General features: G+C 40.1%; 2 protein-coding genes and 1 long non-coding RNA gene across 4 annotated transcripts in view; 2 read left to right on the forward strand and 1 right to left on the reverse strand.

Annotated features, from left to right (window-relative positions):
- LOC119486811 (LHFPL tetraspan subfamily member 3 protein-like) overlaps positions 1-9810 on the forward strand; it is a 31873-nt gene extending 22063 nt beyond the window's left edge. For both annotated transcript variants that reach the window (XM_037767216.1, XM_037767218.1), the window contains 3 exons: positions 5498-5734; positions 8789-8817; positions 9156-9810. In XM_037767216.1, coding sequence (XP_037623144.1) covers positions 5498-5734; positions 8789-8805 — 254 coding nt within the window. In that variant the 3' untranslated portion in view covers positions 8806-8817; positions 9156-9810. The remainder of the gene's footprint in view (positions 1-5497; positions 5735-8788; positions 8818-9155) is intronic.
- Positions 9811-11171: 1361 nt separating this feature from the next.
- On the reverse strand, positions 11172-15457 carry LOC119486812. Its single transcript, XR_005206593.1, has 2 exons — positions 15328-15457; positions 11172-13162 (listed from the first exon to the last, which is right to left on the reverse strand). It is a non-coding gene; the product is annotated as an uncharacterized LOC119486812 (long non-coding RNA).
- On the forward strand, positions 15330-22162 carry si:dkey-29p10.4 (E3 ubiquitin/ISG15 ligase TRIM25). Its single transcript, XM_037767215.1, has 7 exons — positions 15330-15695; positions 17793-18697; positions 18848-18943; positions 20040-20288; positions 20399-20421; positions 20889-21043; positions 21193-22162. The coding sequence occupies exons 1-7, from the start codon at positions 15452-15454 to the stop codon at positions 21735-21737; spliced, it is 2217 nt and encodes a 738-aa protein (XP_037623143.1). The 5' UTR covers positions 15330-15451; the 3' UTR covers positions 21738-22162.
- Positions 22163-26310: the final 4148 nt, after the last annotated feature.

Consider the following 26310-nt stretch of genomic DNA (forward strand, 5'->3'; position numbering starts at 1 on the left):
GTATTTCACGACATAAACACATAATGTACATATATAATATATTAATATATTTTTTATAGACTGATGACACATTGTCATTTGGCTTGTTATCTGTGGTAATAAGAAAGACACCAAGCAAGAAAATTGGCCCATCAATGCTGCTAATAATACATTCACAGTGTTTCATGTTTTTTTTTAACATATGTGTATTAATTTAATTTATTTAGAATGTGCTGTACATGTTTACTGTTCAATTTATTCGTTATAATTGTTACATGTTTTGCTGAATATTTTCTCTAATATCTATTTAGTATTGATTGGCTTTTTTGCATCTATGTTGATTTGTCTACTTTCACTATAAAGTATATCCCTACTGGCATTTGCTCCAGAGCATATTTAATATACCATCTACTATTAATATATTCAGAATTCCCATATAGAAGAGTATGTTAAATATTAAAATACATATATATTAACTAATAAATATCTTAAAGGTTTTTTATTCTCTCTGTACAGTAAGTGTGAAAACCTTTCTTCCTTCCTTTGCATTATTAACATGGGTGTATGCTGTAAGGTGCTATAGTTTTGAATTTTGATTAAGCTCCTCATTATGTAAGTGGATGCTGTAACGGGCCTGCTGGTTATGGATTCGTTGACTCCAGGCTTACTGTAACAGTGTATAGAGGAGACATGTGCTCCTCCTCTGAGAGATGTTCATCTGCAGAAACAGGCGTATATCTTTCATGGCATTCATGACTGTGACAGATATTTCACTGCTCTGGTATATCTTGTTCTCTTTTGGTCTCCGTCCCCTGATGCTCTCAGGATTTATCGATGTACGCCTCTTTTATTCGTCTTTTTTACTGCAGCCTCAGTCTCTTTCTCTCTCACCTGCCCCAGAGCACCGTACGCCTCTTCCCTCTCCTCCTGAGCCTCAATGTAATATTCATGATGCCGTTGAACCAAACCAAATGTGTGCAGGAGACACCCAGAAGGACCTGGAAAAGCTTTTGTAACCTTTGTAGTAAATGCATCATGAGGGAAAAGAGAAGTGTGCATTGACAGAATATCAAATGTCATTCTTCCATGGCACTCTCTCTGTTAAGTGAAAGCTGTTACATAAACCCCCATGATATGCATAGCATTCATGCAGTAAGGAAAAGCACGGTTTGTGGGATATCATTCTTCCAAGTTGAAAAACTTATTTATATCAATACACCACTATTCATGATTGGCCATTTCCGAAAGATATTTCCCTCAGGAGTTGGTAGAGACCAAAAGCAGGTTTAAAAGAGAGTGAATATTGGACTTGCATTCACCAGGTGGACAGAAACTTAACTCAAAATTAATGATAATGTTGCTCCGTAACTGCTGCTGTACTGAATAGTTTGAAGCTTCATTCATAACTATGACATTCAAATTCTAATTTAACATTAGAATGCTGTGCAGCTTATTTTTATTGCATGTCTGGTCATTCTCTTCAAACCCAGCATCTCTGCACAGTTGCAGATAAAGATTAGGCTACACTAAAATCAGTGTTTAATTCTGTGCACCGTCAATGCAGAATTATGAGCGCCGCTGCTAAAATTTCACACAGTCATTAGGCTCGTTTGAGATGAGCCAGGCCTCACCGGCGCACAATGTATACCGGTTAGATTTGTGTCCGACTTGTTACCGACTTGCTCTGACGTCATGCACATGTGGGCAACGATAACCTCGTGAGATCGAGGCAGCCGTAGTTTTTAGAGCCAGGCGCCCGAGGCCCAACCACTGACTGCAAAACCCAGGGCATGATGGGAAACCTCTGCCAGATACATGCACATTTCCACATATATTTACAAACAAATATAAATCCGAAAGTGGTCTGCAAATTCACGTTTTTATAAAAAAAAAAAAAAAAAATGTCTGTGTCAATCCATATTTGTTGCCGTTTAGCCTTTGAAAAACAACATTTTCACTGTGGTGAAAAACCTGTTTACTGCAGTAAAATGAGAGGTTTTCTAAAAGGACTCTGGTGCTCAGCTATGGTGAACTTTAAAAACTGTTTCATTTGGTGTGTAAATCAAGGACATACAGAGGCCGCTTCGTTTCCTTTCTTCTGCACTGACTGCATCAAACTCCCCCTCATAGTTATCTGCAGTTGAATAATGTCTTGTATTGCTGAACAAACCAGAGTCGGACGCTGAAGAAAACACAGGGGCTTTCTTTTTTATGTACTGGAGCTGGAGATATTCTGGTTTGCCCTGAGCCACTTTACAGAGAAGATTAAAAGGTGGTTTGGTTCACCCCACTGCCACATTTGTGTAAATGTATCGTCCAGTCAGGGCCTGCTCTGCAGCCTCTGCAGACACAGTAGACTACCATCTTTGCTAGTGGAGGACTTGTTAGCGAGAGGTGGACAGGCAGACAGAGTGTGGAGGTTTGGTCTCATGTGATGCAGGTAGAAGTGGACCTGTTCACTGTCTGCTCTGTCACTGGTCACAATGTACGTCAAGGCCTCAGTGACACTCACGCAGGAGCTGAATTGTGTACCAGACTCTAGAGGACATTTGACAGACTGTGGCACTACACTGTATATAGCGCTCGGGTGGGCTGAGTGACTGCAACCTGTCAAGGACAAGTTAAGTCTTTCTTGAGTGAAAAGGGTCTGTCGTTTGACTCAGTGGAGACAGCAAAAACTCTAGTGTTTCATAAAACCAGGGTTTGTAGCCCAACCTTAAAGCCTCTGAACACCCACACAGGTGTTTTCAGTTAATCTGGCTGATTCTTCTAAGAACTATGTGGGCGTATATAGACTAATTGAGTGACATCTACCTGTTAGCTTTGTTGAACCTGTTGGGGCAGGACAATTTTACACCTTTATCATTCTTATTGGTAGATGAAGATTTGTGAGCTAATGAATTCCCATCAAAGCTCGGCCCAATTCTACCTGAGCAGAGGTCTAATCAGCCAGAATAACTAAAAACACCTGTGTGGGTGTTTATGGGTTTTAATGTTACTGAGACAGTATATGACACTGATTTCTGATGCGTAATAACGTTGTTTGCTCACATGGCGATGTAAAGGAACATATTCTGTGCCAAATAGCATACAAATTAGGGGTGTAAGAAAATATTGATACACTTTATTATTGCGATATTATGTTTTGTGATACTGTATAGATTCTCCAAAACACTATCGATTTTGAATTAATGGTTTACATGCAAAGATTCGTGGCAGACAGTGGTTCATTTTGTGTTGTGTTTTTGTAATCTGTTTTCAACCGGAAGGCTTCCGTAACATGGTCAATACAATGGAACCTCATCTTTATACAATGACAGTTTCCCTAAAATATATCGCTTTGCTAACAGTATTGCAATATATTGAATCGCAACTGAAGACTGTATACAGTATAAGAAGTGGACGTAGTCACCGTGACGTCCCCCACTGGTTTGTGGACTGCCATTTTGAAGCCTCGAGGTTGGCATTGACTATCACCATCTTGTTTTTTTTGCAACCAGGAGTGACACAAGAGGGTGGAGCTAAGTACAACCGAACGCTGAGTAGGACATTTTTAGGCGACCAAAATGTTACATTTAACTTTCATGAACTGAAAACACACCGTGACAGGGTTAAAGGTCTAAGACTGAAACATGGACAACTCCCGGACCAGACAACGCCGTGGTAGCAACCTGTCAATCACAAGGTAGACCCGCCCTAAAGCATACCCTGCTTTATGGTCTACTTGACTCTAAATGGGACCATAATTTACTAAATGAACATCATGCTGTATTGAAGAAGACTTGAAACTAGCGATTGAGACCATAAACTCATGTTTACAGTGTTTACTGAGGTAATAAATAAAGTGAGAAGTAGGGTCATTTTCTCATAGACTTCTATACAATCAGACTTCTTTTTGCAACCAGAGGAGTCGCCCCTGCTGGCTATTAGAAAGAATACAGGTTTAAGGCACTTCAGCATTGGCTTCACTTCTCTGACCAAGAGGTTGCCCACTGATTGTAACCCCTGTATCATGATATGTATCGTATCGCCAGGTTCTTGCCCTAATAGAAATGTTTGAAATTGAACAGTTCACTGCAGTAGTCCTCCATCCGTCCATCGGAAGAAGTACCTGAGTCCTTGCTCTCTGAACCTCTGTGTGCATATGAATTTGTTATGACAGTTAGAGCCAAGGGGGGGAGGTAAAAGAGGAGTCTAGAGGACGCTCTGCTCCGTTGGGTATGCAGTTTGTCTGCAGCACATATTGCACTGTAATTCCCCTCTTACTTGCTTTCTCTCACTGAAACGTCTCTCAACACCTCCTGATGTCTTTCGGCACTATTAAAGCTTTCTGCAACAACCTGCAGTGTGTGAGTGTATGTGTGGGCAGCTTGTGTTTGCATAAAAAGAGAGTTAATTGTGATCATTTTTGGTTGTAAGACAGAAGCCAGAGAGAAGATCCAAATAAGGGCAATGATAGGCTACATAAATTATATACACACATACAGTTCTGTCTAAAAGGTGTATAAATTAAAGCAGCATGCAGGTGCTTAAAAATGCAGAATACATGGGTAGAAACTGGGATAAAAAGCGTAAACCCCAGTACACAAACAAGCAGCATTCAGGGATAAAACATTGCAAGCAAGTGTTTGGGGGATAAAGAAGTGGGGAGTGTATGCTTTATTATTAATGTGCAATGTGCACTCGGGATAATTGTGCAGTCAGCTTCTTTTCTAGGTCTTCTGCTGCAACATCACCTCAAAGGAGAAACCTAATCCAAATTGAAGATGAGAGAGTTTTACCCCCTTGGGTAAAACTCTGAGAATGAGGAGTGCTTAGTTAAAAATCCAAAAAAGGGAGAGAAAAGGCTGCAAGACTGTGCACGGGCTTTCAGTTTATTTATTTTTTTTCTTGTGCCGCAACATCACCTAAGAGAAGACTCTCTTTTAAACTGAGGATGAGAGAGACCCAAATTGAAGATGAGAGAGATTTTACCCTTTGGGCAGACAAACTGAGAATGAGGAGCAGCAAGTTAAATCTAATATTACCACCATTTATAATCCAAGAAGGGGAGAATTCATAACGTTTTGTAATAAAACAAGAATGTGAATGTGAGGAAATCCCAGGCAGTTTTTTCAGGACATTTCATATTACCAGAGCAGCTATTACATTCTAATAATCTCTTGCTGCTATTGTGTCTGGCTTTGACTGTTGCTGTTTACTGCTGTTTTTACCGCTCCTCCACTTGCACTCGTTGTGTCTAGACACTTAGTTCCCGCCTAAGGGAGGGAGTGAAAATCAATGTGATAAATGCAATAGAAACACAGCAAAATCTCCAGAGAGGAGAATATTCGGGTAGAGATTTTTTAAAGCACTTGAAATGATCGTTCTTCTTTTCTCATTTCCCCACAAAACCTCATTATCCCTGACCTCATTTATTACACTGCAATCCCCAAACTCATTTTTGTTCTGCATCCACTTTCCCTCCTAATGTTGCCAACTCTCTTGTCCTTCTTTCACCCTCCCTGCCTCTCCCTAGGTGTCTGTCTGGTGCTGGGTTGTATGATCTATCCTGATGGTTGGGACAGCGACGAGGTCCGGCGGATGTGCGGAGAGCAGACGGACAAATACAGCCTGGGGGCCTGCTCGGTGCGTTGGGCCTACATCTTGGCTATTATGGGCATCCTGGACGCCCTCATCCTCTCCTTCCTGGCCTTCGTCCTGGGGAACCGGCAGGACGGACTCATGACAGAAGAGCTGCTGGCTGAGAGCAAGGGTGAGAATGTACCTAATCTGATAAAACGTCATGTTTTATTGATCTCCTTCGGGAAATTCACTCTTCTGCTTGTGCAGCGTGCTGGAAATCAGAGCTATTCAGAGTATAGCCCTCAAGGAGCATGTTGGGATTGAAGCTTTGTTTATTCTCGCACGAGGCATCGTGGCACGGACCTCCACAGATGGCATACAACAAGCACGCACAAAGGCGTTTATGCTCAACGCGTTGTTCTTTGCAGTATTATCTGAAACACCAGAGGGCATACAAACAAAAGATTCTGTGAAGAAGCAAGAAGTCATTGAGTGTGACCAGCAAATCGCCATAAAGCAAACTCCTCAATGCCGAGGAGGACTTTTAATTACCTGTAAACTCATATCTCATATTCATGGGCATTTATCACCTTTATATAATCCCTGTAAAGACAGGAGTCAAGTATTAACAGCCTGTTCTCATTCTCTGGGTGTGAAATACCAATGCTTTGTCACAATCGTCGGTGTTTAAGGCACCCTTTAGAGTCAACCCATCCGTGTTAATATTAAGATTGTATGCATATGGTGGTGTGTTCTTTATACTATGACAGTTTTCCTAAAATTAGGTTTAAAAAAAATCGCAATATATCCCCTTACTTACAGTATTGCAATATATCGCAATATATTGAATCGTAACCCCTGTATCATGATTATTGTATCACCAGATTCTTGCCAATACACAGCCTTGGTGCCGGGGACACTACAGCGAGCATAAATCCACTTTAGTGTCTTCAACAGGACTGCTACTTGCCAGCATATGAACATAAGATGATTTATTTTAGGTGTAGGACAGCTTCTTTAATCATTGCGCTACTTTTCTCACCAAATCTATATTTATATTCTTGGTGTTAATTAAATTAAATCCTAAATATTCTCTATAATTAATACATACACAGTAAATGTATCTAGAACTGGAAACAGATTATCCTGAATTTCAAATTTGAAATCTTATAGTGGGTTTTAAATCCCAGAGTCACTGATGTGGAATCAATTTTTTTTTGGCTGAGTGGTACCAGACATATGAAAGTGCACTCTCAATGCAATTTGTGCAGTCGTGGCCGGGCAAAAGCCATCACTTAAAGTAAAAGAGAATACTTTAAGAATAGACAACCCATGTGACTTTCTACCAGACTGAAAATAGAAAGTGTACACTCATTAAAGTTGTGATAAAACATACAGTCTGGCAAACTTTATCATATGAGCTGAATTCGGCGCTCTTTTATTTATGACAACTGAAAGTAATGTTTTGATGTAATGAGCTTTTGATGCAGCCTCTATGAAAACAAACTAAATTTAGGAAGCTATAAATGAATTTAAACATAACCAAAAGGACTGCATGAGCCAGCTTTTGAATAACGGCTTTAATATACAAAACAAAATCAGCAGAACGGCAGACATCAACAAGCAACCACTCATTTTAAGCCCTTAACAAGCAGCCCTAAAAAAGACACACATAAAATGAAATACTTCCTGTTCTTGACCCATTTTTGACTACAGACATGATCATGGTCTCTTCTGAAAGGGAACTAAGTGATTGAAATGATACTGACCAAATTTACCAATGATTTATTTGCATCTAATTTTTTTCAATTATTTTACTGTTCTATTTTGTACGCATTGTTGCAAAATTAACAACTGTTGTTGCCAAAATAATGACATATAAGATGGTTTAAACAGATCTGAGATCAGAATCACAGGGCTTTGTGCTTTCAAACGATGTATATTTTGTCAAGGTTGAGTGAGGTAACAAACTACCTTCCTGGTGTTCTGCTTGTAAAGGGGTTTAACATCCTTAAAACATTAAGGATATGAACATTATCTTACCAAAACTATCTTGCCGGTCACATATTTACTCCTTACTGTACTACGCCTGTACTGGGGCTGCAACTCATTTTCATTGTCGATCAATCTGTTGATTATTTTCTCGATTAATTGATTTGTTTTTTGTTTATAAAATGACAAAAAATGGTGAAAAATGTTGATCAGTGTTTCCCAAAGCCCAAGATGACGTCCTCAAATTTCTTGTTTTGTCCACAACTCAAAGATATTCAGTTTACTGTCATAGAGGAGTAAAGAAACCAGAAAATATCCACATTTAAGAAGCTGGATTTAGACTTTTTTTTTTCTTAAAAATTCACTCAAACCGATGAATTGATTATCAAAATAAATAGCAATTAATTTAATAGTTGACAACTAACCAATTAATTGTTGCAGCTCTCAACTGTATAATGATCCAAAGACAGGAGGTATGTCTCTACCACCATCGAGCCTCACTTCCCCCTCAAACATCTATACACTAAGGAGATGTAATGATTTAGTCGTGGTAATGGCTATACGCTGGTGTCCGTAATGTCTGCATTACTGTCACAGGTCTGAGGTACTGTGAAAAGGTCTGGGTCCAGGGATGACTCTCAGTGGGAAATGGGATTAGTTTGTCCATGCGGCCTGTAGTTTGTAATAGAACCAGACAGGCATGGGCAACCAACAACCCATTAAACAAAAGCGTGGAGAAAGAATGAGGATGAGGGAGAGAAAAAAGGAAAAGGGGCAGCTTGAAATGTCACTTTCTTATTGTAACATCATCGTGGTGCAATGTTTAATCATCTGTGCATGTAGCTGCTAATAACCAACTCTCAGAGGAGATACGTGTAATTTCTATTGTCTCATCTCAAACTGCAGTGACCTTCAAAAGATAAATATCAGATAGGGAAAAAGATGAAAGACCTAAAGACAATGTCATAGAAGAGACAACTTGAATGGGATTACCAGCCAATAAACAGCCTCACTATTGATGTGCCATTCCTTAGTTTAGGGCTCAGGAGAATCTACCATTTATGAATAATTCATCACAGCTTAATAGTCTTTTACCAATCAGCTCATCCCTGGTGCCACCTACTGGTGTTTGTGTGCAATACAATCAGTCATTGTGAAGGATGTATCTGGCAATGTGTAAACATGGGAGCCTATTTATAGCATGACCTTGAGAACCATGTTTAGATTTTACTCGGTGTTTTTGTTTTTGCAGAGGGAGGCAACGCCTAACTTAATCTTTAGGTAAGTACGGAAAAAACATAATCAACTACTTGAAATATCGTTCATGACGCATAAGTGTATGACATTATGTAAGCCACCATGCCCATTTGTGTCCCCACACACAGTACAACAGTGTAAATTCCTTGTAATTTAATTTTTAAATTTAAATAATTCCTCACTCTTTGCTCCTGTAGCCCCATTCAGTCAGCAGTAAAAGGAGTACTCAGATCTTTTACGCAGCAATACCACAATACAAAAAAACTGCATATATGCTCTAATTTTGGTGGAAAAGATGTATTAGTAACTTTCCACCACTGCCTTCAGCACTCACAAACACACAGTCTCTCTCTTTCTTTCAGGTTCCTGAATTTCCATGTGTCTGTTTTCATGAAGTACCAGTCAACCCTCAACATCAGCCCGGAGGAGAGGGGCCATCCAGGTCTGTGACGGAGAGGAATACTATGGAACCAGCCAGCCTGCCTTTCATATCTACCTGCCAAAAACCCAGTGTACAAACCCACCCTCAGAGTCCATCCGTTTTGCTTGCAGACCTTAAATCATCCCCAGCATTTAGATGGAGCCCAATGCACTTTTATCCCAGTGTGTCTACAGACCTAACCCTTGCACAACATAACATAGACCATGGCAGGGGCAGAGACTGTTATTCTATTGAGACGTACAGTATATGGACTACCGACTACCTACCTGAGAAGGCACAGGGTTGACATTGTACACCTGCAGTACGAGCACAGACACACACACACACACATACACACACAGACACACACACGCACTCACACACGCACAAACACAACTCAACGCACTACACAGTACATTCAAACAAAACTCTGTAATTACAAGTATTAAACTATGTTAACACTTAGCCGTGTGTACCACCGTCAGAATGTGTGTCATGTTTTATTTGTGAAAAGAAGAAACTCTGCTTCTCATTTTCAGATAATATCGGGTTGATGTAAATCTATTGTGTTTCATTTGTAAAGTTTGACAATGAAATGAAAGTCTTAGTTTCTTTTGTTAGCTCACACACCCCCTTTGTTCCTCTTCATTTACTAGAAAAAGAGAAGATATTTAAGATATTTTATAAGAATATTATCATCCAAAAGAGAAAAAAACACTTGTATTAAAAAGTATGTACAGTGAATATTAAAGATGTTCTAGGAATTTTAACTAAATCCATCCAATGCCCTGCTAGCTAACTTTGCACAGCGCTTCAGTTTGAGAAGAAATCTGATATTTTATAGTCTGTGGTATCTACACTGTGATGGGGCTATTAGGACTGTGTGCTGCAGGACTTGTAGCTACTGCTGTGTGAGTGTGCCTCTGTATGTGTGTGTGTGTGTGTGTGTGTGTGTGTGTGTGTGTGTAGGGAGGTCTGTGGGTGTGTGTGAGCGAGTATTAGTGCATGCAATAGACTGTATATAAAGATGGACGACATGACAGCTTGCGAAAACTTTCAAAAATTCTCGCGAGATTCGCTGACGACCTATCCTAACCTTAACCATTCAAGGTCAATGTCTAACCTTAACCATCTTGTGAGAGTTTCGCAGTTGCGTGTTGCGTGTGTTACCCTACCCAAAAGTGAAGCTAAAACATCTCGAACGCCCCCTGGTGGCTGGCTGCAGCATAGATCGTAAATCCCGCCCTCTCCATGTAAGCAGATGGGACATGAGCCAAACTAAAAAGTCAAAGTACACGCCAAATACATTTTTCTCAAAGATGGTTTCTGTCATTTTAGGCAGTTCTTATCACGCTGATGTCTGTTCAATTGTTAATTTTTCTGATAAGTTTGGCTTTAATTCGTTATTTGATGCTATAAAAAGGGGGTGAGACGTCATAATTGACAGCTGCTCTGATTGAAGTAGTCGCGCAGCTGGAGGCTCGGGAATTGTACAAGAGGAGATGTAACTTTAACTTTCCATAACATGCACAAGTCTGTGTAATAGAACATGTTTCAATTTGATTATAAATGTATTTATAGAGATATTATGGTTAGATGTTATGTCTTTCTAGCCAAACAGCTACCCTGGTGCTAACGTAGCAGCTAGGTGGCTCACGCTAGCAAGCTGTGGCTGTTCTCAGTTTGTGATTGATGGCAACTCCCGCATCTGGGATATTTTGGCTTCACTTTTGTACAGTGCGAGGAAGTGGAGACGCGTCGTCCATCTACATGTACAGTCCATGGTGCATGCACATACAGTATGTGAGTGTTGGTGTGAATGTGTTGTGTGCAATAGTTGGCCAAAAGAACCAATATGCCAGCCTCATACACACAACTGTCCTGTTGTGTAGCTAAATCTGTCTGTCTCTGTCTTTGTCTCCAGCTCTCTCTCTCTTTCTGTTTTTCTCTCTTTGACTCCCTTTTCTCGCTTTGTTTTGTTGGGACATACAGGGTAACATGATGGAGTATTATGTATAGTGACTGGTGTGCCTGAGGAGTGAACTCTAGTGGTGATGGATTAGTATTAAGGCCTGTCCCAGCGTCACCTGTGGATAATGTTCCTGTGTAAATAGATATTCTATAGATACCAAACAATTAGCAAATATGGAGGAGGTTAACATAGAGCAATTAAAGAGATTCCTTTAAGAATATATGAACACTTAATAAAGGTTTTCACTGTAAAACTCTTGTGTTGTTCATTTTTTTACTGGGTTATGGATAGTACTACTCAGCCTGTGAAACTGTTGTATAGTGTCATCTCTATCGAGTTGCATTATGGGAAATGTGGGCTGCAGGCTACGTTCAAAATCGCATACTTTTTCTTTTTACTTTTAGTACATACTGCCGCTGCCCTAATAAAATACGTACTGTTACATGCAGTATGCATACAATAGGGACTTTGTCATAACATTGAGCCTTGAACTTTGACCATCTTGCTCATATATCCCCGTGCAGAGGATTGTGGGTCAGAATAGCCAGAAAAGCATGCTGACTTTGGTATACTGCAAAATGCGACCAGATGTAGTAAGACATCCTGGTAGTTTTGGCATACTGCATTTGACATACTATGTATTGGGACTTATACTAGGGACTAGAAGTCAGAATATCTCAGCATCTGCTAAATCAATTTGCATAAAAAAAAAGTACATTTTATTTCATTTGGCAGCACAATGAGTGAGTGCATAAAATGTTCGCAGCATTTTCAGATGAGATTTCATTCTTGGTACAATGTTAGTTATCAGCCCTTTTATGGTAGAAACAGTTATGTAATTCTGTTTTATATCACAATTACTAAAAGTAAAATAGGGACAAAATGATGAGTCTTGATACAAATGGATACTGGGGAAAGTTTTAAGAAGAAGTTGAGCTCTGGTACAGGAAAAAAGATGATGAAAATTCCAGCAGCTCTTGCATTAATGTGCCAAAAAACTTTATTGTGAAAACGGAAACATCAATGGAGTTCATCAGTGTCCTCACACAACACTGAAACTAAAAAGTCAGAATATCTCAGCCTCTGCTACATCAATTTCGACCATCTTTTTTTAAAATCTGTGTCTTGCAAGTCGCCCATCTTTACGGAATGAGTTACAAAATTGCTGGAGTACCCCTTTAAATGACCAAATGTGGCCATTGGGTGAGACATTTGACAGTTTGGACTTTGGTCTGTTGTAATATTGTAGAGAAAGTAGTTGTAAAGGGACATAAATGATGTAAACATGCAAACATCACCATGTTAACTCCTTCTGTTTTAGAAGGTATATAGCAGGAAATAACTCTATGAACAGGACCCGCTCCCTATGTAGATATGAAGGGCTCATTCTAAGCTAACGAAAACATGATTCTTAGTTTCAGGTGATTATACACTAATGAAAACATAGTTATGAATATTACATTTTATTTCTGCTAATAGATCCCCCTAAATGTTGCACACTGTTCCTTTAATAATAACCTTCAATTTCTATGATCACATTCAAAAGTCAGAGCACAAAATGTAAATATAACTGTCTGGTGATAGGCCACAACTCTCACCTTATATTTCCAGGCAACAAAAAGTAAGAAAACGCAGTCTCTTTGAGAAATAAAACTTCTTTGAGATTATGAAAGATTAACCTCTCACTCACAAGACACAATAGCCTTTTTTAATCCAAGTCACATGTCTGGGCCACCATAAAGACAAGAATGTTGTGGGGAGACAAACATGAGGGAAAATAAGAAAATACCACTTTTAGTCTTTATTGTTTGCAGCTGATGCTTTAAGGCATAACAGCAACAGTCTATGTCTTCCAGCTCTCATGGCTTCGTCACCGGGAATACAAAAGAACAGTTGGAAGCTTAATAGCACTTCATACTGTTAGGACTGGTTTATGGCTGATTGGCTGTGTGTGGTTCATGGTGCTCATGGGAGTCCTTTGGGTTATCCAGGGGGTGACATGAGGAAAAACTTATATTTTATTTCATTGCATTTCATTTGGCAGCACAATGAGTGAGTGCATAAAATGTTCGCAGCATTTTTAAATGAGATTTCATTCTTGGTACAATGTTAGTAGTTATCAGCCCTTTTATGGTAGAAACAGTTATGCAAATCTGTTTTATATCACATTACTAAAAGTAAAATAGGGACAAAATGATGAGTCATGATACAAGTGGATACCGGGGAAAATTTTAAGAAGAAGTTGAGCTCTGGTACAGGAAAAAGATGATTAAAATTCCAGCAGCTCTTGCATTATTATGACAAAAAACTTTATTGTGAAAACAGAAACACATGTGGAGTTCATCAGTGTCCTCACACAACACTGAAATGAAAAAGTCAACTGATCACATAATGAAACCTATGATGGATGAAACTGACTGACTTGTAATGTACCATAGATGTCTTATTAGATATATTATATTTAGTTACTTTACTTTAGCATTTGTGCAACTACTCCACTACTTTTTAAAATGTACACATACTTTTTACTCAGCTGCATTTATTTAAAAACTACTTTGATTTTGCATTACTGACTTAAAAATATGATGCATTATTATGGAATAATAATAACGGCTCAGCGCATCCACAGTGTTTTCAGTTATCATGACATTCTCAGTCTGGCAAAGCTATGCAGGGATTTATTTGAGGTCACCAACATCCATATACTGTGCTTCTAAGGATGATAAAGGCATAACGTGTCTTGCTCTAACATGTGTGCAGTAAAATAAATAGAGCTGAAATTATTATTTGATAAATTGATTAGTCGGTTGACTATTGTTCCAGTTCTACAAGTATTTTTACGTTGTAGTTTTGCTACTTTTACTTAAGGATCCGAGCAGTTCTTCCACCACTGATGTGTTAATATTATAAACAATGGTGGAAGTAACTAAGTATGTTTAATCAAGTACTGTACTTTTGGAGGTACTTATCAAGCCCCCAGGAAGAGATCCCAATTTCTGTAGTGGCCAAACGGTGGAACTACAACTTTCGTGTCCATCATGTGATACCATTGGGCCCAAAAAGACTTATTCCCATAGACTTACATTGGTAAAGAGACGTCTGTTACTCAGCAGATCATTATTTTTTTAGGTGAATCAACTTCCCAGTACGAACAATCTAATAGCCCTTATTTAAATCATTAGGTCCTAAAAGTTATAAAACACACTAATAGCTGAATCCAGAGTTATTTCCCTTCCTCCGTTCATGTGAATGAGACCCAGACCGAGACGACAGCGCAAGCCGAGACGACAGCCCAAGCCGAGAGACAGCGTGACGTTGGGACCCTTTGACCGAGCGATGTGACCGAGCGGACGCTACTGCGCCTGCTCCATGGGCCCAATGGATGCGGAAGATCGCCGGATGATCCGGGTACTTTTCCAGTCGGAAGTCAAGCCACTTTGGCTTCATGCACCACTGAGCAACTTTTATAGGAATGAACGGGGCCCCGACTCCAACGTTGTATCCAGTTCTCTTAATACATACATGGTACTTATACTTTACTTGTGCATTTCCATTTCATGGTACTATTTCCTTCAACTTGACTTAATTTCAGATGGAAATATTGTGCTCCATGCACCACTACATTTTTTTTTCTAAAGCTGAATTCACAACAGGCAGCCGCAAATTGCAGCTCGCCACTATAATTACATTTTTCTGCGCCCAGGAGGACGCGGGGGAGACCGTAGCTTTGGTCTCCAGGGCCGGAGTCTCTGCTGTACTCTGCTCCTCTGTCTGCCTTCACTCACACACCACGCTCGTTCTCGCAGGTGAAATATAGAGTGATATTGTGGTTTTAGCTGATGTGTGTCGCCTCACTGTTTTGAGTGATGCTCGTTCATGTCTATGTGGAGTGAGCACAAGCGCGAGTCCGACGCTGACTGTCGTTAACTTAACGGCCACAGGTGGCGCTGTTACAACCAATTTGTGATTCTTACAAACTGTCCCTTTAAAGTAAATTTTGTCGCCAATACTTCTGTACCAAAACTTTACTTGAATGCTGGATTTTTACTTGTTATGGAGTATTTCTATAGTGTGGGGTGTGGTAGTGTACTTTTAGTAACAAATACATCCTTCACTCCTGCTTATAAATCTTGTACTGTACCTTTAAATCACGACCTTCCGGTGGGGGAGCGGGATTCAAACATGTAGCTCCTCCTCTATCCGCTGCTCTGCTGCTTCACATCGCAGGAAACAAAAACTAAACTAAACATCAGCCGAAAAACAAAATGGGAGCGTCGTTGGACACTCCGGCGACTTGTCCTCTGTGCAACGAGCTGACCGGGGACCCCGTCACTCTGAAGTGTAACCACCGGTTCTGCCAGCGGTGTATCGGGGACTTGTGGAGCGTTACACCGAACGGGCCGTACCACTGTCCGGAGTGGAGGTGTAAGACCGTCTACCACACTCTGCCGTATGACAGCAAACGGTCCTTCACCAACAGTCGGTGGGCTCAGCCTCGCAGCGCCGCAGGTAACGGTAACTAATAATGACGTGGGGCCTTGTTACCGGGGCAGTTAAACATACCGGAAACCGAATAACACATTACACAAGTGAAGGAGTGGCTATCGATAGCTAACCTAGCTAGATAACGTTAGTGGTCTCCCTCTCGTACGTCAGGAACCGTTGACGTTAGTTCAAACTGTCATGTATCAGTTGAACAGCCGTTAACTTAAGTAACGTCACTTAATTTTAATATTTTCATACGTTAGGAACCGTTGACGTTAGTTCAAACTGTCATGTATCAGTAGAACAGCCGTTAACGTAAGTAACGTCACTTAATGTTGTATTCTCGCACGTTAAGAACCGTTGACGTTAGTTCAAAATGTCCAGTTGACAGCAGAAGTTGATTTAAGTAACGTCACTTAATGTTGTTATTTTAGGTGGTGCTGATGCTACCAAAGTTATCCTGCTTGAATATTTATTATTTTAGCACCCTAATAATAAAAATGATAATAGTCTTGACTTCCTGACCAGAATGTAATAATAGTAATTGAATGGTAACGTCAGCAATGCTGTTTGTTTACAGAGTCAGGAGGTCAGAGGTGATGTTTTCTTAAGCTAATGATCAATGAGGGTAAAGGTCTGATTGATTTGTAAGTCTCCAGTGGCCACTTGTGATCAGATCTCCTAAATATAAGAGTACATAAGTATGTGCTCATGAACTTTTCCTGTTTTTAGCATAAGATTAGATTAGAAAGCTTTATTAATTCCCAATGGGGAAACTCATTTGCCACTAAATAAACTAATACAGACAACCAGGGTCTAAAATTAAGTGTTTTCCTCTTGTGCCACTGTGGCAGGTCACTGAACATTTCTACTAGCCACACAATTGTTTTGTCTGCCACTTCTGAAGTCTATGTAGAACGCTTTAGAATTGTAAACACTAGGGCTGTGTATTAGCAATAATCTGGCGATAAGATACGTATCACGATACAGGAGTTACGATGCGATATATTGCGATACTGTAATTAAGGCGATATATTGCGTTTTTTTTTTTTAAATCTAATTTTAGGAAAACTATCAAAGTATAAATAACACACCACTATATGCATAAAATCAGAATAGTAGGATCTGCATATCTTTGCAAATAAAGTAAAGTATTTCCTGAGTTAATCTTTGCATGTAAACTATTCATTAGAATTCAATACAGGGTTTTTGAGAATTAACACAGTATCACAAAACATTATATTGCAATACTCAATATTTTCGTCCACCCCTAGTAAACACTGAGTCAGCGGTAACAGACAGTAGAAATATTGGTCATGTAACCTTAATCCCTGACTATTTTTAATTTAGGAATTGCTTTTTAAAACTAATATTTGTTAATATAAGGAAAACCTATCTGCCATGGTGGCAGGTGACCTGAAAGTTTTACCTGCCACAGCCAACATTTACCCTGTATTTGTCAGGTGGCAGGTGCTAATTTCATTCCCTGCAGACAACCAACCATACAGACATTACATTCACAGTACACAACAAATATATAACACCATAAAGAGCCATTTGAGACATGATTAAAAACAGTTACAGTTTTTTCCGTTTTTTGTACGGAGCTGACAACCGTCCGCTCGCTCGCTCTCATCCCCGGCTCTCTGAAGCTCTCTATGTACCCAAATTCACGAATATGTAGTATTTTACTACTGATATCCATGTAATATTACGTCACAACGTCTGCTGTATGAGCCATTTGTTTACTACGGGTTTATTTGCATATAGAGCGGGGAAGTGAGATCTGATCACAGGTGGACACTGGAGACGCATGTGGAGACGCATTCTAATCCCAGTGTGAACAGACGTACTTAAAGCTGTCCACTTGTGATTGGATCACTCAGGACGCATGTTAATGTCAGGTCTGAACAGGGCCAATAACTCACAGAAGTTCAATCGAGCTAGATTGCCTGTGCTTGAATTGCCTAAAGTGGAACTGCTCAGTGGGCAGTAAAAGTTGAGCAAAGTTGTCCTGGGCAGATGGCAGCTTGCAGGTGTTTTTGTGAAGTATTACTGTAAAAGTGCAAAGTCAACCTTCCCTCTGACCAGTTTTGCTTTGTTTGTATTCTATTTTTAAAGGCACATCGAGTAATGATGAACAAAATACATTGCAGAGACCTTCACTCTCCAGCCGACTTCTCGGGAAGAGAAAAGCCAGCACACCTGTATCAGAGCAACCTGACACAAAGCGATCAACTGTGGCATCTCCCCGTGTGCTGTTCAATGAGACTCCCACCACGTCCTTCTCAGATAAACCTTGGCCGTTTACGAGTGTGGAGACATCCAAGAAAGCAGTGCAACCAGAACCTACCCAGTCTGAGCGTGGTGATGGCACATCTTCCAGTGACAACTCTAACAGCAAGGCAGTACCTGCAAGTGATGTGATGCATGTGGACATCTCAATCCAGCAGAACCAGCATAAATCAGAGGAAGTCATCTCATTGGAGGACTCCGACACATCCAATGAAGTAGATATATGTGATGCACCTGCTCTTTCAACCCCCAGGAAAGACACACAAGTGGCAGGAATTAATGCATCTGTCAACTCTGATTCCTCTCCTGGGTTCTCGACTCCCAGTAAATTCAAGTCTCCCCTGATATCCACCAAACATCCTGCCGATGCTCCAGGATCCCCAAGTAGTATTGGCATCTTCCCGGGGTCAGAGAGCAAAAATGCCAGCCCTGTGCCCTGCCATTATTGCCCTAAAGCTAGGTGTCAATCCGCTGTGAAGACCTGTCTGGTGTGCGGAGCTTCCATGTGTTCAGAGCACCTGCGTCCCCACCTGGACTCTCCCGTCTTCCAGAATCACACCCTGGTTCCTCCCATGGAGGATTTTTCTCCCTGGAGGTGCCAGGAGCACCAGGAGATGAACCGTATCTACTGTCGGCAGTGTGTAGTGTGTGTGTGCACGGTGTGTACGGTCATTGGCTCGCACCGCGACCACGTCTGCATCAGCATCAGGGAGGCAGAGAGAGAGCTCAGGGTGAGTAGTGATTGTACAGCACCACATACACTCTAGATGCACAGCAGCTGTGGTTAAAGTTGAGATAGATGTAAACTTAGCCATAACAATAAATAAAAGTGACTTTTTTTTCTTTTTTTTTAATCTTTGTGCATGTTTTTCCTCCTCCAGGGAAACCTAAAAGACGAAATCAAACAACTGCAGGAGACTGAACAGGAAGTGAAGAGCAGAGTGACTGAACTCACACAGATGAAAGAAACCTCCAAAGTAAGAGAGTTAGCTCTGTAGTTCTCACTAAATCCAGTGCTTGAAGTGGGAAAAAACAGGTGCTACATGTCACATGTTGGCATGTGTATGGGCCAGTATCAAACAATGTAAAGTGATTGCGCACATCCAAAACCACAGTAGGCCGGTACTGGACCAGAAGACAGCTATGAAAAATGTAGAAGAAGGCCCGCACACTGTACCTCCCTTTAAGTGCAATTTACTGGCACATTTTAGTTAGCGATGGTTCAAGCAGATGCTCTTCTTCAGACTTTATGGGCTGGTATCAGCAATCATTATTTCATTCTAAATTTCTACAGTGAATAAAAGATTGGCTACTAGGAGATATTGGATTTGGGGGGACTCCCCGAAGAAAATAGGAAGGTTTTTCACTTATAAATATGCAATTTTACACTATTTTGGGAGATTATTGTTTCTATAGGTTATGCCCAAAAAGCTTAAAGACAAAACTTGCTATTGTTAAATAATTATTTTATTATTTACACATATCACAACCTTCCTATGAACATTTAATTCTTCGGAAAATGTTTGCCCCGTAAAATCAAATGCTGTAAATCAAAAGAGTAGATTCAAAACTTTTAAAAAATGTTTTATTAATTATATTTGGTCACAAATGAAAAAACTTTATTGCGAACAGTAATATTAACAGTAATTCTTTTACAAAAAGGACATGAACATTGTACTGATAAACTACAGCACCCTCGTTCTCACAAACACATGACGTGTACCACCCACACGTTTCATCTCAGACTTTAAGTTGACACATGGTGATCTCCATGGCACTTCTTAAATTGTGTTGTGAGTTGAAGATATGGTAACACATGTAGTTAATTACACATTCAAGATTTATAAAAGTCAAATTCATGACATACATTAGCAATAATTAAATGTTTTACTATGTAAAGTTGGTTTGAAGTTCATATTGCTTGAGAAAATATAATCTTAAACATTTATTTCCTGTTGGTTGCATGGTAAACAAATAATTGGACATTAGATTCTGCTAACTTCAATGAGAAGAGCCTTTTAGCAATGGAGAGTGTTGCATTACATGACGTTGATTTACTTCTTGTCTGTGTAGGTGGTTTTAAGTGAGGCTCGAGTCGGGGTGCAGCAGCAGTACGGAGCCATCAGAGAGGCCCTGGAGCAGGAGGAGCAATCAGCTCTTCAGTGTGTGACCAAGGAGGAGAAAAGGGTTCTGGGGGGACTAGAGGAGAAACTCGGCCACCTCCAGAGCTCCCTGCAGTCCATCCAGCAGGGCCTCCACACCCTGGAGGGGCTGGCTGATGCCAAGGGAGACAAACGCATTCAGGACCAGGTCTTCATTATGGTGTGTTGGATGTTAGGAGAAGAACCCATTTGTTTGATGATAGAAATAGAAGATCTATTATTGGCTTATGAACACTAACACAAGTCTTTTTCTTCTTTCTCACATGACAGGAATACAGCAAGGTCGCCAAACTGTAAGTGATTTCATCTCAACTTTGACCTAGTTGCATGTAAAGAGATGATTTGTTGAACATGCCAATACTGTAGCTAAATGTGCTACCAACAAAAGCATAGTTTCAGTATGTATAGCCTGTATGAACATTTTATGAAAGTCCTTCAGGGTCGGTTCACCCTTATTACAAAGAAACATGTTTTCTCACTTACCTCAAGCGGTGTATAGCCACGCAGAAGTAAGTGTCAAGATTTTGAGACATCTATCTCTGTCTCCAGTTCCAGTATCTGTTTAATTGAATGTTGTTTATGGTGCTAACAGCATTGAAGAATTACATTTAGCGTGCCTTTTAAAGAAGCAGTGCTCCTGTAACTCTGGACAGACCTCGCTGTGAACAGTTTTGCCTGGAACTACTTGCCTCCTTTTAAGGTCATTAAGGAATAATGAAGTTTAATAGACTTTAATAGTCCCTCTGCTTTTCCTCACCAGGGCTAGTAGCATGGGGAGCTGTGTGGACCAGTTCGAGGCTCCAGAGGAAGTGGATCAGGCTCGGCTGAAGTGTCTGCAGAGGTGGACCGAGAAACGTCTGGACACAGTCGTCATCACTGTGCCGGGCAAATACAGAGACCTCTACAGACTGCTCTGTGAGACAATACACCTGTTTACTTTCCACTCACTCGTGAATCACGGCTAATTAAACCAAAAGACTAAATGCATCCTGTCGGCCCAAAGGTGTCATATTCAATTAGTCTTCTCATCTAAAGCCTTCTTTAATTTCCTTTCCTGTGTACAGATGGTACGGCCCCCACCTTGGATGCAGATACAGCCCATCTCAAGCTGCAGCTGTCTGATAACAACAGGAGGGTGACCTACAGCGAAGCCCAGCAGGCCTACGCCGAGCACGAAGCCCGCTTCAGCTCCTTCCCACAGGTCCTGGCCTCCTGTCCCCTGGAGGGGGGTTGCTGGTACTGGGAGGTGAACGTGTCTGTGGACGAGGGCCGCTGGAAGGTGGGGCTGTGCGAGGCTCAGATAGAGAGGAAAGGCCAAAAGGACAACTCTCGTCTGGGCTTCAACCCGTACTCCTGGTGCCTGGCCTGCGACAAGAAGAAGGTGGAAGCTCTGCACAACAAGGTGGCGGTTCCTCTGGACGCAGACGGGCTGGAGAGGGTAGGAGTGTTCCTGGACTTTGAGGAGGGTATTTTATCATTCTTTAATGTGACACCAGGGGGCAGTCTAGCTTTAATGCATTCCTACAAGCACAGCTTTACTGACCCTCTGTACCCAGCCCTGTCTGTGTCTAAAACACACCTGGCCATCTGTGATCTGTTTCAGTCATAAATCATGCATACTGGCATGAAAATGAACAGAATACATGAAAGCGCTGTGCCTTTTTATATGTGAAAACCATTTTATCATTAAAAAATAGATTGGAATTTGTATAAATCTCGGGGATGCTAGTTATGCACTGTGTAGTATATAATGCTCTACTTCATATGTGAAATTATATACCTTTATATCATTAAAATACTGGAATTGTTCCATTACGGAAATGGCATTCATTATAAACCATACATACAGCAAATTCTTTGTAACAAGATTTTAATTTTCATGTATTAGATTTTAGATTCAGCACAAGTTGTTACATAGGGGGAAAGTTATCAGTGCAAAATCACTGAAAAAGTTGATATTTCCATTTTAAACATGTTTTAAAAATGTTCTTTGTGTCGTCTTTTTACAGTAATAAAAGGACAAAGTAAAACCTGCCTTGCTTGTTGCCTTTCTACCTCCTATTTGCGGTTAAATAGAAACACAGGTGTGTGAGTGGGTGGTGTGTTTCCCCCCCAACAGGTGACAGTTGGTGTGCTAACTTTGAACTCTCACTGCCCCCGCAGCATGCGAGCTTTACCGACAACAAACATCGTCTTTGGCACAAACTCCTTAGAGCCTCACAGATCGCTACTGTTGTCAGAATTGCTCTCCTCCTTTCAAAACGTAAGGCTCTTTTATTCTGACTCTGGGTCTGTGTGGTTGACGTCATTGAGAGGGATCAAAGTGGTGTTTACATGAACTCCTTCTGGATGATTGGTGGAGTACTAGCATGCCAGTGGTTCAGGGACAGCTGGCTGTGGATCAAGCTTGATCCAAACTTCTTAAAATCCTCAGGATCGACAGTTGTAAATGTACTATAACTAAAAAAGGACTGAATGAAAGAGCTCAGGGAGATAGAGCTTTGTAAAGAGCAACAACAACATCTACAGTGAAGACACCTGCATCATATGACTTGAAAACCAAAGGTCGTTTCCATAGTTTAATGAGTCATTTCACCAAAATGTCTGCTTCCTATTGTTTCCGACACTTGAGAGTGTTGAATCGACGCAGGTGCACCAGTCAACCATGGCAACAATTTCACACTTGATCCAAAGGTAGTCTGAAAATCTCTGTGGGTTTTTGCTTTCTTTTTCTCTTCCCCAGCCGGCACATATGTTGATCCAAGACATGTCTGAGAGGCAGCGGGAGATAATTAAATTCTCCTCTCCTTGTCCATCCAGCGGTCTCTCAAACACAGCCAGGCTCTTACAAGCTCCTCCAGACTACCATTAAATTAAATGAGCTAAGAGCTTGTAGTATGTTGGCAGGGAACAATGTGTCAGATAGTTATTAAGGAATCAAATGGACGTGATGAAGTATTGAGGGCTCTAGACCGCTACACTGGCTACTAATGGGGCATCACTAAATCAAGGGATTAATTAGTGATCCCATGAGTCTCCCATATCAGCCAAGTGTCTACTTGTCAAAATGTCCTCGCATAATAGGACAGCCCTACCTACTTCCGGCTGCTGTGGTGCACTTACGTATGTGTGTCTCAGAGGGATATGCAAAGAATCAAATCCTAAATGACTACGTCAGTGGCATAGCGGTGTACAGTGATGAATTACTCCGAGGAAGTGGCCTTGCCTTGCAGCTGAAAAGCCTTTGAATAACGATGACAGTACGCTTCTAATAATCCGTTTATTTACGATAATAGATTGTTCCTTTCCACCGGCGTTCTCGAAGGCAAATAAACAAACAAAATGAGTGGAAAGTCAGGTAATAGAGGCTGCTATTTGCTTTTGAAATCAATACTTAATTAAACGGAATCTAGACTCATCGTCTTTACATTAAACATTTGTTCATGCAGGAATGGCCTTTCTCCTCCAGTCGATTCGTACTGAACAGTACAGTAAATGGGTCAAAGTAGGTGTCATTTGCAGCACTTTCCACATGCTTTTACCACTCGTTGTTGTCTGGATGGAAAGTGGAATGGCATTAAATTACCGAGGTCAGAGATTTTGAAAACAGCAAGCCTTCCACTCGAAACTGCCGTCTTAATGCCACAAAATGTCACTCTTCTTAAGTGCAAGCTTTGTAATTGGTCGTTGAACTTGTGTTAGACTGCTCAGAGCTCACTTTCAGACTTTGCAGCTATTTGATGTAGACTGCTGAACATTAAAGTCTCTTTTTGTGTCTCTTGTGGAAGTAATAGTGGCTGAGCAGCACAGATTGCTGTTGCTCCTGGGCTGGGAATGGTAGCCAATTCAATTTGCATTCTTTCATGTGGAAACCTGCTAACATTACCTCCTGGGTCAAAGTCAGTCACAGACACCGATTTGAGTCTCTCAGCATGTAAAATGTCACATTTATAGTCGACCAACAAGACATAATCATTTGTCTTTATAGCCCCATGTTGTTCCTCTCATGTATTATTGCCTTTATGTTTGAGTAAAGAGTGTCCGATATTCTGGAAAATAATCACCCAACGATCTTCGTTTAACAGTTAAAGCTGTTCTGTATGGAGTACAAAACCTGCCAAAATAAAAAATAAATTAACAAATAAATAAATGACTTGATAAACAAATAAATGTCATTAAATGTAGCAAAAATAATATTAAAAATAATTATTGATAAAATAAATGTGACATAAATTGATATTAATGTTTTAATTTTCTTCTTTGTTTATTTATCTCAGTATTCATTCTCTTATTGATTTACACTTCAGCTTAATTTTCCCTTTTATTTATTTATGCATTTATTTTTATACATTTTTAAATTTATTTTATTTTTGCATTATTTTTTTATTTATTCATCCTTTTTATATTTATTTTTGAATGTATGTATTTCTGCATTTATTTATTTCTGCACGATTTTACCTTTGCATTTCAGTTATTTATTTACTCATTCATTTTATAATTTGTACTTTTAATTTCACTTTTTTACAATATGGGACCTCTAAGTGTTGTTAAACAACGTTCTGGGTTTTTCATTGATTGGTTGGTGTATATTTATTTTGTAACTATCTGACGCTTAACTCTGTGACTCGAATGTAATGATAATATAATACATGAGAGGCACAAACTTGAGCTGCTGTCTTTATATAGAAAGAGACGACACTTGATTACAGAAGAAACAAATCACTGGCACTCACAGATAAAGGGTCTCTCTTAGTTTATTCTGGGCAAAACAAACGCGTTTCAGCTATAAGCCATCATCAGCGTAATCACTCAAGCAGTAACGTCCGTTTTAAACATACAAGTGAGGCACAGACACTAATCAGGAAAGATAATTCATGATAAGATTCATCTGTGAATGCACCGCCAGGAAACAGCCTATCACAACAAAGGAGGCGTGACCACAACAGAAACAGCAAGTTGATGAATGGAGACACTCTCAAACATAGCACATTAATGATATGTATTTTCTAAAGCCTCTATTGAGGGAAGATATTTGTAAAGTGAATCAATGCTTGCAAACCGTACAAACACTTTATTACCCAAAATACTTGTAATCTAATGAACCACAAAGACAGTGTTAGCTTAATTTCTCTACACCACCAAGCATAGTTCAATTCAAGCATTCACTTCCAGCTGCTCCCACCACCACACTAGATGTTGAAGAGAGCCTGGAACCTGAGCTATGAAGTAATTGGATATATGCTAATTATGGTTTGTGCTCATTAGGAGGCATATACTCATTAGCAGTACGACAGGAAGACATCTTCCTCCAGAGAAGGCAGAAATCAGCACACAGTCCACTTTACCAGCTTTTCAGCAGGCAGCTGAGATGTTACTGCTCATGCATAACAAACATGTTATTTGCCACTGTTTATGTTCTTCAGATATATAGTCGTTACCAGCCTATTTAAAAACAATTTATTGTTGCTTAAGTCCTTAAGCTTACACATATTAATCTACGAACCCCTGTAAAATGAGAATTTGAAATCTATTAACGTTTCATCTTTATTTTATCCATCCAAAAAGTAATACCCTGTTAAAGAATGAGGCTGTCGTTACTTATCTTTTTGACTATCAACAAATACTGTTCGAAAAACTAAACTAGCAATATCTTTTATCCCACTAACAAGTACTGTCTGCGTAGCCAAAGCTTGATATAGCTCATGCCTTAGAACATCATCGTTGTCCTCCTGGTTAAAAACACAGCTAAAAAAGGCATTATCTTGTATTTGTGTGACATTTCCTTAAAAAAAGACAGAAAGTGTGGTTTAAGCAGTTTATTTTACCTCTAAATCCTACAGAAGAAGAGTCATTGATGGTTAAAAGAAAGACTTTAATTTCACTGTAGGGTCATTTAAAGGCCCCCAAACATCTGAAACATGTTTCTGATCTGTTTGAATGAGAAAAAAAAACGGACGCGCAGTCTGAGTGAAGGAGAGCAGGCAGCGGAGACGAGGCTCCGGCCACACGCGAGCGCGCATATGCGAACACACATGTGTGCCGACCCGCTACATTTATACGCTTAAAAAGTTACAAACAGTCCCTTTAACTGATATTTGAGCTAATACCAATGGAATATCTAACATACAGATTTAAATGTAAAATGGGTGATTTCTTTAAGACTTGGACATCCTTTTTTAAAT

This window comes from Sebastes umbrosus, chromosome 4 (genome assembly GCF_015220745.1).
Source record: "Sebastes umbrosus isolate fSebUmb1 chromosome 4, fSebUmb1.pri, whole genome shotgun sequence".
In the NCBI taxonomy this organism is placed as follows: Eukaryota; Metazoa; Chordata; class Actinopteri; order Perciformes; family Sebastidae; genus Sebastes; species Sebastes umbrosus.